The sequence below is a fragment of the Trachymyrmex septentrionalis genome, unplaced genomic scaffold (genome assembly GCF_001594115.1).
Source record: "Trachymyrmex septentrionalis isolate Tsep2-gDNA-1 unplaced genomic scaffold, Tsep1.0 scaffold131, whole genome shotgun sequence".
In the NCBI taxonomy this organism is placed as follows: domain Eukaryota; kingdom Metazoa; phylum Arthropoda; class Insecta; order Hymenoptera; family Formicidae; genus Trachymyrmex; species Trachymyrmex septentrionalis.
Window position 1 is genome coordinate 916,974 of NW_017304450.1, and position 11,784 is coordinate 928,757.

General features: G+C 31.4%; 2 protein-coding genes across 4 annotated transcripts in view; both read left to right on the forward strand.

Moving 5' to 3' along the window:
• LOC108757054 (protein pelota) overlaps positions 1 to 3,426 on the forward strand; it is a 5,368-nt gene extending 1,942 nt beyond the window's left edge. The window contains exons 1-10 of one of the 2 annotated variants that reach the window (XM_018501344.1): positions 595 to 747; positions 1,029 to 1,086; positions 1,174 to 1,266; positions 1,362 to 1,512; positions 2,055 to 2,168; positions 2,234 to 2,374; positions 2,452 to 2,674; positions 2,766 to 2,958; positions 3,043 to 3,149; positions 3,289 to 3,426. In XM_018501344.1, the coding sequence (XP_018356846.1) occupies positions 1,046 to 1,086; positions 1,174 to 1,266; positions 1,362 to 1,512; positions 2,055 to 2,168; positions 2,234 to 2,374; positions 2,452 to 2,674; positions 2,766 to 2,958; positions 3,043 to 3,149; positions 3,289 to 3,386 (1,161 nt within the window). In that variant the 5' untranslated portion in view covers positions 595 to 747; positions 1,029 to 1,045 and the 3' untranslated portion in view covers positions 3,387 to 3,426. Of the gene's footprint in view, positions 1 to 594; positions 748 to 1,028; positions 1,087 to 1,173; positions 1,267 to 1,361; positions 1,513 to 2,054; positions 2,169 to 2,233; positions 2,375 to 2,451; positions 2,675 to 2,765; positions 2,959 to 3,042; positions 3,150 to 3,288 lie in introns of those variants that run through there. The other variant, XM_018501346.1, reaches the window with a different exon arrangement.
• Positions 3,427 to 4,260: 834 nt separating this feature from the next.
• LOC108757053 (pescadillo homolog) lies at positions 4,261 to 7,421 on the forward strand. Of its 2 annotated transcripts, XM_018501343.1 has the most exons (9): positions 4,261 to 4,399; positions 4,529 to 4,762; positions 4,822 to 5,329; positions 5,424 to 5,563; positions 5,648 to 5,907; positions 5,988 to 6,175; positions 6,259 to 6,458; positions 6,545 to 6,808; positions 7,067 to 7,421. In XM_018501343.1, exons 1-8 carry the CDS (start codon positions 4,376 to 4,378, stop codon positions 6,803 to 6,805), a joined length of 1,815 nt encoding a protein of 604 aa, XP_018356845.1. In that variant the 5' UTR covers positions 4,261 to 4,375; the 3' UTR covers positions 6,806 to 6,808; positions 7,067 to 7,421. The 2 variants fall into 2 exon arrangements, with proteins under 2 accessions (XP_018356845.1, XP_018356844.1); XM_018501342.1 differs by lacking the exon at positions 7,067 to 7,421 and having other exon boundaries at positions 6,545 to 6,876.
• The last annotated feature ends 4,363 nt before the right edge of the window (positions 7,422 to 11,784 follow it).

An 11,784-nucleotide genomic window follows, 5' to 3' on the forward strand; every position in this document is an offset into this window, starting at 1 on the left:
CTATACAGCATGAAATATTTATGTGAATCAGTTTTTGAAATAAGTTAACAAAATATTTCAGAAATGTTTTATAATAATTTATATAAAACATTTTAAAATATTGCATTATTATATTTCACAAAAATAATTTAGACATTGTATAAATATTGTAAGAACAAGGATATTTCCAAAACTGATTTCCTAAATACATTCGTATTTCAAATATATTTCATGAAAAATTTTTGAAATATTTCTAATCTTGCAATAAAATGTTTTGGAAATTTTTCTAAATATTTTATGCTGTGGGTAAGTTTACTGTATATATGTATAAAAGAAAAATTATCTGTTGCACAAATATCTCTCAATATAACTTTATATTATATAAATACTTGAGAGATAAGAATTATCTATATTAATATGAATCGTTAATAAAAAATACTATTAAAAGTTAATATATTTATTTATTTTATATGTGTATATATATACACACATACATACCAAAGAGAACTTTGCACATACAAATAAGAAACAAAAAAATAAATATATATTGAAATGAAATACAAATAGCGCCATCTGTAAAAGATAAATTTGATATTATCTACCAATCACGTTACGAAGGTTCAGAAGGTTGTTGCGAGTAAATCGCCGATCGAAAAGTGTGAGGTATCATGTTTGACATATGGCATAATTCGTTGTACGACGCTTCGAATAAAGAAAATATGACTTCAATAATGTTCCTAAAGATATAATTGTGTAATAAATGTAAAGGTAAACTCTTGACTTTATGTTGACTCTTTGATGTTTTTAAGTGAGATATTATGATTTAACCTATACGAGTTTGCTTTTCTTTTACAATATATGATCATTTTGTTTCTTAATAATAAACTTCAGAATTGTGTTAAATTTATTGTCACATATTTTTTTTTATGTAATATAAATTTTTTATGGAAATGTATATTTATATTAAATTTAATTCATAAAGTTAAGTTTCAATCATATGTTCATAAAGTTATGTTTTATATTATACAAAATGGTTTTTTATATTTAAGATAAAAATAACTTGAAAATGAAGCTAGTATCAAGGAATGTAGATAAATTTGGAGAAGGGTAAATATATATTTTACATATAGTATAATCTTTATGATATACTAATATAATTTTAAGATTAAATAGAAAATTTTATATAATCTTTAGGCGTGTGTCTCTTGTCCCCGAAAATACAGAGGATATATGGCATGCCTATAATCTCATTAGCGAAGGAGACTTTGTAAGCTGTTCTACTTTCAGGTATATTCAGGTTTTATATTTCTTAAATAATAATATTTCATTTAATTTTAATCAATATCATTGTGTCAATTTTATTTTTCACTTTTTTTTTTTAGAAAAGTGCAAATGGAATCGGCAACTGGTAGCTCTAACAGTTATAGAGTTAGAACTACTTTAACGATATGTGTAGAAAATATTGATTTTGATACACAAGCATGTGTTTTACGACTTAAAGGTAGAAACGTGGAAGAAAATAAATATGTTAAAGTAAGTTAAATGATATTAAATTTTAATCTTTGGTGTATGATGTAAGGTTGAAATTAAGTTAATAATAAAGTCGCATGTACATAAACATTCTGCTAATCTTTATAAGAAATAAAATTTTCTTTTACTAAAGATGATTTCTGTAAGTTAAAACGTGATGTTTGTATGTTTTTGTAATCTATTTTGTATTTGTATTCGAACACAGTCGTAAACATTTTATTAGCAATTTTATTCAGCTTAGCTCTGTTATTTTTATATTTGCTTTTTAATTGTTTGAACTTGTAAATTGTTTTAATTTTTTAATTTTGAATGAAAATATTTATTCGTATTATTATTTGCATTATTAAAGTATTTGCATTATATTAGAAGAATTGTTTCTTTTAAATGCATTTTGAATTATTCAAATGTAATGGTTTCAATGATGGATCTTATGTTTTATTCTTCTATATATATTTATTTGTATATATACTTAACACCCATTATTGCTTTAAATACTAAATAGGCAGACAATTATAATTATATTTAATTACTTTTTTATTTTACAGACAGGAGCATATCACACATTGGATGTTGAACAAAATCGGAAATTTAGTATTACTAAAGTTAAATGGGATTCTATTTCTTTGGAAAGAGTTGATACTGCATGCGACCCTGCACAGGTTAATGCTTTTTCAAAACAAAGATTATATATTTGGCTATAATGCTCTCTTTTGTTTTGCTTTAGAATGCTGATGTAGCTGCTGCCATTATGCAAGAAGGCATTGCACAAATTTGTTTGATAACTTCCAACATGACAATAGTTCGTACAAAAATCGATCAAGTTATACCAAGGAAAAGGAAAGGAAACGTTTCACAACACGAAAAGGTTTGAGAAACGTTATGTCAACATTAAAAATGTTATGGATGAGCCTAAACAAAATTTTTAATTTGATATATATTTAGGGCTTGACACGTTTTTACGAGAGCATTATGCAAGGCATATTAAGGCACATCAATTTCGATCTAGTGAAATGTGTTATCCTTGCTAGTCCTGGTTTTGTGAAAGATCAATTTATGGACTATATGATACAACAAGCAGTTAAATCTGATAATAAAGTTATTTTAGATAATAAAAGTAAATTTTTGCTAGTTCACGCTAGTTCGGGTTTTAAACATTCATTAAAAGGTACCGTATAAATACATATGAAATCTGAATGAACATAATATTTGAAAAGTGTTATTATCTTTATATTTATTCTAATTCATCGTTATAACAGAGGTTCTAGCCGATCCTGCTGTAGTCTCTCGAATTTCTGATACCAAAGCAGCAGGAGAAGTAAGGGCTTTAGAAGTATTTTATAATACTCTTCAAATGGATCCTGCTAGAGCATTTTATGGCAAGAAGCATGTTGAAAAAGCTAGTGCTGCTCAAGCAGTAGAAACTTTGCTTATATCGGATAAATTATTCAGGTGATTTTCTTATACTTGTTACTTGTTATTGCAATATTAATTTTATAATATTTTTTTTGTACTTTTGTCAAATCCAATGTTCAGATGTCAAGATATAGCACAGAGAAAGGAATATGTTGAGATAGTTGAAAATGTGAAAGACTCAGGTGGCGACGTTAAAATATTTTCGAGTCTACATGTTTCGGGTGAACGTAAGTCTTATACATATAAACGATACAAATGATTCAGCTGAAATTCCAAAAAATGTAAAACGCTTAATAAAGAAACTTATTTATTGTGTGTCCTAATAAATTTATTTGTATTAAAATAAAATTATGATTTTTTTTTCAGAATTAGATCAATTAACTGGGATAGCAGCTTTATTACGTTTTCCCATGCCGGAATTGGAAGACGAAAGCGAAGATGGTAGCGATTCAGAAGAAGATTAGAATCATGATATGCTAATAATTTTGTATATATTTGTGCTATGCGCAGTTAAAAATATCATTACTAATAAAAAAAAAAATTAATTTTTTTATTTATTTCCCAAGTGTAAAAGTTTTATATTTTAATTTAAATCACGTTGCAATTTAAAGAAATTCCATTTTTAAAGATACTTCTTGCCCTAAAGTTGCTCGTACGTATCGCTTTCTATGTATGAGTATTAAAATGAAAATTATATACATTAATGTACATATATATATATATATATATTATAGAAATTATATTGCTGAAATGAAGATAATTTAATATAGAGTTATTAGTTATATATATACAATTTTATCGATTGTGTCAGAAAATGTAGTAATGTAATTGTCTTGTAATAAGATTTATTACAAGCGCCGACAGATTGATTATTCGTCTTTGTCTATCTAACGCGGATCGAAATTCGTATAGCGAAGAATACAACCAAAAAATCGTAGACATCATCGACCGGATCATGAACATTGGCTACGAACGTAGTTCAATGTCCACATTTTGTGGACATAGAGACGCTTCAAAATAAAGTAACAGCTAAATCCCAGACGAGGCCGCTATCAGGCTTCTCTCTGGTAAAAGTCAAATGCAAATATATTGAGTTATAAAGTACATGTTTTACCTAACAGCACAATAAAGTGTATTATTTCACAATTTACCGGTTTCTATATTTATTTATAAACATATTTTTTACATTAATTTGTGTATTGCGGTTTTAATGTGCACCAGTGCCTCAGGGTGCTGCGTCCAATCGAATTGAATCGAACTTGCTATAACTGATAGGGATTTTTTTAATGGTACCTCTGGGACAATTTTTTTCAAAATCAACACTTGGCAACACTGCTTCTTGTACTCTTTAGGAGCAGTTTGCACGTGGTGCGTGTGTTAATTTCTTGTATATTTTACACGTATCAGCACGTATTTTTTAAATATTTAGGTATTAAATACAAAACACATCACAATGGTAGTAATAGGTAAAAAAAAGGTGAGTGGATTTTAAACATTTTCATATAATACATTTCATTATGAATAGACGAGGTTATGCTAAAATTTTTACTGAAATTCAATGGAACGGTATTCTTAAGAATTAAATTGATATTTTTTAAATTTACAGTATCAGAGTGGTGAGGGAGCGCAGTTTATGACGAGGAGAGCTGCTCTTAGAAAATTACAATTAACACTGAATGATTTTCGTAAGTTATGTATATTAAAAGGCATATACCCAAGGGAGCCACGCAATCGTAAAAGAGCACAAAAAGGTGAACCCGGCATTAAAACCTTATATCACAAGAAGGATATTCAATTTTTGATGCACGAACCGATCATATGGAAATTAAGAGAATATAAGGTATGACAACTTATTAGAGTCAAATATTTATATTATGCTTTATAAGTATATATTTTTAGATTTTTAATAGAAAAATTGGACGAGCAAAGGCAATGAAAGATTTTGCCAAAGTAAAGAAATATTTGAGTAACCATCCTACATTAAAGATAGATCATATAGTCAAGGAACGTTATCCAACATTCATAGATGCATTGCGCGATTTAGATGATTGTCTGACTCTGTGCTTTTTATTCAGTACATTTCCGTCATTGCCTCATATACCTAGAGATCAGTCATTACTGTGTAGGAGATTAACAATTGAATTTCTTCATGCTGTCATCGCTGCCAAAGCACTGCGAAAAGTATTTGTATCCATTAAAGGATATTACTATCAGGCAGAGATAAAAGGGCAAACGATAACATGGATAGTGCCACATCACTTTTGTTTCGAACCTCAAGCAAAGAATGAGGTTGATTTTAAGATCATGTCTACATTTGTAGAATTTTACATTGTGATGCTTGGTTTTGTGAATTACAGATTGTATCATACTTTGAATTTACATTATCCTCCCAAATTGACAAATTCTGGTGAGTAAGAGCATAAATATAAATTATTGATATATTATTATTTGAAATATGAAAATAATAATTCAAATATAAAATTAAATATTTTATTATACAGAGAATATTGAAAAAGTGTTAGTTGATGAAGAAACGTATGTCTCAGAGAGAATAAGTGCATTAAATGTTTTGTTGGTCAATTTGGATTCTTCAGTTCCAACAATTGAAGATGACAATATTGAAATAGATCAATTTTCAAATGTAAGTTTAAAATGTTTAATTAATTTTATATTCGGTAATTTTATACATGTAAAATCCAAATACATTATTGATTACGCTTCTTAGGAGACAGATGCTGCCAAGATAGAAACTGCTAAGGCAGAAGCTGAAAAAATAAGAAACCTGAAAAATTTATTTAAAGGCATAAAAATTTTTATTAATAGAGAGGTTCCTAGAGAGCCTTTAGTATTTATTTTACGTTGCTTTGGTGGAGAAGTATCTTGGGATAAGTTACTATTTGTCGGAGCTACTTTTGAAGAAAATGACGAAACAATAACTCATCAGATTGTAGATAGACCAAGCATGATTAAACAATACATATCGAGGTATTATATCTGTTTTATATTAATTTATTACTTTCGTATATATAACATTTCTAAATTATTAACATAATTTTTATTTACAGATATTACGTACAGCCACAGTGGGTTTTTGATAGTGTGAACGCGAGAGAATTATTGCCTATAGAAAAATACTTAATGGGTGCTGTACTTCCTCCTCATCTCTCACCGTTTACAGAGGGTCGACAAGATCAAACATATATTCCTCCAGAGGAGCGTGCTCTCATGGACCCTGATTATAAATTAAACAATTGTATGATTTTGATTTTGGATGAGTCTATTGAAATTACACATAAAATTCTCTATATTTATTTCTTTATATTTGATCTCGATTAGTGGAAGCAGATTCAGAAGAAGAAGAAGAAGAAGAAGAAGAAGATAAAAATGAGAATGAAGAGAAAATTGAAACTGAGAACGATTTGAGTTCAGGAAGCGACGAGGAAATGGAAGAGGAAGAAGAGAATGACGATAATGATGTACAGATTGATGAAGAAAAAGAGAAAGAGAAAATGAAGAAACAAGCTCAGTTACAAAAGGTTTTGTTATTACAGTTTTTTTATATTATCTCTTGAAATAATCTAAAGAAAATTGATTTTTGTTATCAATATTTGTAAACTTGCAGAAGAAGATGAAGGTACAGTCTGGTGAGATCTTGAAAGAAAGTCCATGGGAGAAAGCTCGATTGGAGAAGCAGGAGTACCGTCTCAGAGAAAAGATGATTAAGAAGAAACACCGTAAATTGTATCAGAGTATGATGAAAGGTCGAGAAGGAAGAGCTAAAGAAATTTGGCTCTTGCGAAAGAAGAGACGTATCCATGATGCTAAAGAGAAAGAGAAGCGAAAAGAGCAAAGAAAAGCAGATAGGAACAGATCTAACAAATAAAGAGTAGGAACGGATTAATTAAATTTAAAATAAAATACATTCTTCCCATTTCCCTTATTTGATAATGAATATAAGAATAAGATATGTTATAATGTATATTTTATTTACGTTAATGTGCTACGGTTATTTCATGTAATAGCTGCAAGATTACATTAAACTTTTTTATTTGAATGAATAGTTTTACGCATATATATATTTTTTAATAAATCAGCTATAAGATATTCTGTAATTAGGTGTTTAATATATATTGAATAATTATAGTTTACAGGATGAAGAGATGCTCGTATGAGATTAATTTCTCCGCAAATCGGTAGATACAGTTATGTATAATGACAGATGCTTTTTATCTAGTCCTCCCACCGGAAGCCTACGCGTTTGGCGAACCTTTTTTAGCGAAGGACTTTGAAGGCCAGTCCACCCACACATATCGGCCCACGCAAAACTTTCTACATATATGAGTCGGATTGCGACTGCTATTTATCCGTGTACGTGCGATCGTAGAGATCGTTAAAATTCGAAATCATTGATATTGTAATTCTGACATTTAAGTGATTTATTTAAAATTGTATTTCTTTCTAGTGTTTTTTTTATTAGATCTTGAATTTTCGAATATACTGTAATCCGAGCTCGATAATAATCTTTTTTTCTTTTAATACCATTTATTTTTTCGCGATTACATCTCGCCATAGTCTCCTTGCACCATGCCTCTATAAAAATTCCTTTGCGTCTGGTCGATCTCCCACGAACGCGGTAGAGGTCGTACGTTGATCTTGAGGAACTGCAGAGTGGAAGGTTGCTTGTAATGGAACATGTTTCTCTTATTAGGTTGCCGATACCATCACGCCTGCGACCGTCCCCGTGACTTTCGCTAGGTGAATCTAAGCGAACTAGTATCGAAGGACGAAGTCATTTGATAGCGGATACATTATTGCCAGTGCATCCGGCCGCACTCTGCGTACCAGCTGCGCATCACCTTGAATTGAGCCTCCGGTGTGACGCAGTGAGTGGGATGCATCTGAAACGTGTTTCTGGAGCTGCATACTTCTTCATAACGAATTCCCATTTTTATGTTTATTAATAACCGAGAGTACGCGCTCTGGTGTAGTATTTGAAATGTTGCTGAAAATCGAGGTTCAACTGCAAATTCAACATTGAATTATCATCAACATATTCGATGATAATTCAGATTTAATTCTACAATCGTAATTAATTGTGGATATATAACAATTAACTTTAATTACAACGATTAATAATTCATACACGCAATTAAGGGAAATTTCTAAAATCGATGAATTTCGCTATGTTTTTCACTCGATCGTTTCCTTTCTTATTTCTCGCGTATGATCGACATTGGCGCAAATGTAAGAAACATTTTTTTTTAACCAAATATATTTTTTCTTGCAAAGTGAGAATCGGATTCATCGTTTCTAAACGTATTGTCATCGCAATTTTCGCCGCGCACCACTCGGCGCGCGACACAAGCTTCAAGTTTGGATGCCGAGCACGTTTCTTCTTTACGTGACTTGCCGTCTGCTAGTCGTTCAATCACTTCCAAAGTCTTCTAGAATTTCCTTGAGCTCGTTCCCAACATTCTTCATTAGTCTTCAATCTGCAATATAATTTTGATGCAAATCTGGAAGCAACACCTGATGATATTTATTCACGAGTTTCTTCGGATCGTATAAGAAAATTCTGACAAATTCCATCCGATTCGCATTATCTTTATCTAATCTTTAAGACATCGTGCTTCTCCATTTTTAACATGAGAGGAAAAATTGAACGGTGTATAGAATGATTAATTTACTTTAATTCCAACGGTAAATTCTTTACATTCATTTTGCGCGTATTCTCTGTAATGTAATGAATTATGCTGGCGGTATCGTTGGATGAAAATTCTTCAGAACAGGAAGAAAACTCGAAAGAAAACGTCATGAGCTGCGCGCGCGGTCGATTTCTTTGATTATTTGCAGTGGTGACTGCAACCGATGTTGGCCGTCACGACAACGAGGAACTAACGCGGGTGAACGAGCGCAGGATTTGTGTGCGTGCACAATATATGCGTGTGTAGGTATTTGCGCTGGCCGCTGGCTGCGTGGCACATTGGGCGCTTACGTCATTCTTGCTATTCCTGTTCCAAACTGATCTTCGTCCGGCACATCCTGAAAAACGTTACCCGTAGGAATCTGCGTGGCTGCGTGCGAGCATCTTTGGAGAAATTCCTAATCGTCTCTCTCTCTCTCTCTCTCTCTCTCTCTCTTTCTTTGAATTGAATAACGCCCTATCGTCGAGTGACCTCGACGACGTTCCACCGTCTGTTATGGATCTGCAAATCGCGGCTTCGGCGCCGCGGCAATGCCAGGATACGCCCATATCGTCCTTTTACGCAAAACTGACGTGAGAATAAATATCCTGCTCCATTAGGCATTCGAATTATTAATTTAATTATCAACGATGGCGTTATGGTCCAAATTTCCTTTAATCTGCTTTACTTCAATTTACTTTAATACCCAGCAAACGAGAATGGATTAAAATTTGGATTGAAATTTTTTTCTATCCGAATGCGCGCGTATTTTAAATAGCGAATAAATTTTTTTCGATTTAATTGGATCAAATTGGATTCAATTAGATTCAATTGGATGCAATTGGATTGGAAAAACTGCATTTCCTATTCGAAATTTTGAATTGAACAGTATTCACAATGCACAGAAAAAGCTAATATTATTTTTAGGTTGAAAGGCATAGAGATATGCTCCATGCAATTCCTATAAGTGAATAGAAATGCACTCAGGATTGATATGCATTCATTTTAACATTCGTGAATTAATATTTTTGAAAATCTGAATCCATTTCAATCCATTCTCGTTTGCTGGGTACGTAAGAAGTTATATTCTGCTACTGTCATCTAATTTTACTATTCCTACGATTATGCTACGTTTCTATTTTCCACTTTGTGCATTGCCACAAAAATTATTTTATTACGCTAAAAGTTGGAACTTGTATTTCTAATTGTAAATTGCCTTGAAGTTGTACAGATGTGTTTTAAACATTTACTCTTATTCTCTTCCCTTTTCTCTTTATTTCTAAAAAAAAAAAAAGTTTATTTTATAATATTTTTATTTGTGCGTTTATGCAGGATTTATGCGTTTTTTTATAGTAAGAATGTATATATATATTTTAAGACATTTATATTACGATCGTCAAACGACATCTCTGCGACATTTCGCTTTTTCTGCGAAAAGAAAATATCGGCACTCGATTTGGCGCGAGATGTGGAGGATAGCGTAGGACGCGCACGAGCTGCCCACGTAGCCATAATACACCAGGCTTACGAAATGTCGAGGGTCTCGAAAATACCATTCGGCGAAGCTGCTGATTTCGGAGAAAGTATCATTCCTGCAAGAGAGTATCATTCGATCATTCGTGCAAGTGCCTTATTCTACAGCGCTGCTACAGCAACAGTTTATCCGCTAAAAACGAATCAGAAATATAATCATTAGGAATACTGATAATATTTATCGAGATAATAACATTTGACAGAAAATTAAATGTTTTATTTTAAAGTTTTCCAGGGAATTTATCTTTATTTTTTTTCTTTAATAAAATAAAAATAATTTTTCATTTTTACTCGTTGAAAACAACTGTCAGAAAAATAAAATTTATTAATAAAAGTTTAATGTAAGACATTGAAAATATTTCTCAACGATTTATTTCTTCTGCAATTAGTTACACTCGCATGAACTTACTCATCTAAGAAAGAGATCAAAGAAGAGAACACTCGTTTTATTTTTCATAAGAAATGGCAGTTGTACATTTTAAATAGAAAAAGATTATACACACACACACACACACACACACACACACACACACACACACACACACACACACATATACACATATATAGTTTCAGAAGTGAGAAAAATCAACTTAATATAAAGTATATAAAATCATCCATTTTCCTTTACATTACAGGATTCTCTTTTGGCGTAAGAAAAATCGCGCTAGCTAGCTGCGAAGTCAGACGTGATTATAGCGAAGGAATGAAAATTAAGAAGGCAGTAAACGAGTGCTCATCATGAGGATAAGCGAATAATTACGCAAGCAAGGTAACTACGGGATAGTGTCATTAATGCGCATCACGGCGAATAATGAGGTGTATTGAGAACCGAAAGTAAAGTGGCTTCCGTTCCTGAGCTTCCGTCACGCGGCATAGCTCACTAGCTGAAGGATCCGTATATCTATCGTGTCCGTGAATCCTTCGGTCGTTGATTCTAGTTAAGAATAACTCGACGCAGTAATGAACGTAAACATTTTGGCGCCCTAAGTCTGCTCTGTACTTGCGCATGACATCATCGCCAAGCGATCCTTCGTCTTATTCGTCTCAATCATAATTCGATAATTTTTTAACAGCAGCATGACGTAATAATTTATGAAAATAAAATAAACGTTAATTATTATAATCAAGTAATATATAGTAAAATAATTTTTATCATAAAATTTATTATAATAATTATATTTATAAATCTTAAGGATTATATTAAATATAATAGTATAAAATTATATTTTATTATAATTTCTATTACTTATTTAGTTTATTCATGATTTTTATATTTATGTGCAAAGATGTTGAGTGGTTTAATATTATTATAAGAGAAACAGATTATTTTACAATAATTTATGAAAATAAAATAAACGTTAATCATTATAATCAACGCGTACGAACGGCAGTATCTGCGAGTCCGTCGCTCTTTCGGTGACTAATTCATATAACGCTCGACGTGAATGGACCGATCAGTGTTACTCGGTGATTTCCACGCTCGGCCTAAAAAAATATCGCCTTGGATGCAGACTACTCTCTTGACTTAGACGTGATGTCATCGTTTTTTTTTTTTTTTTTTTCCGAAAGCGCTTCGTATCTCTCTAGTATGAAAAAAAGACACAATAGCGTGAGTGGCGCCAACTATGCTAATTTGAATTCGGTA

Excerpts from the sequence above, each read along its gene's own strand:
- LOC108757053 (XM_018501343.1), top strand. The coding sequence starts at position 4,376 with ATGGTAGTAATAGGTAAAAAAAAG. Across the intron at positions 4,400-4,528 it reads TAGTAATAGGTAAAAAAAAG|TATCAGAGTGGTGAGGGAGC; the intron begins GTGAGTGGATTT and ends TTAAATTTACAG. Across the intron at positions 5,908-5,987 it reads ATTAAACAATACATATCGAG|ATATTACGTACAGCCACAGT; the intron begins GTATTATATCTG and ends TTTTATTTACAG.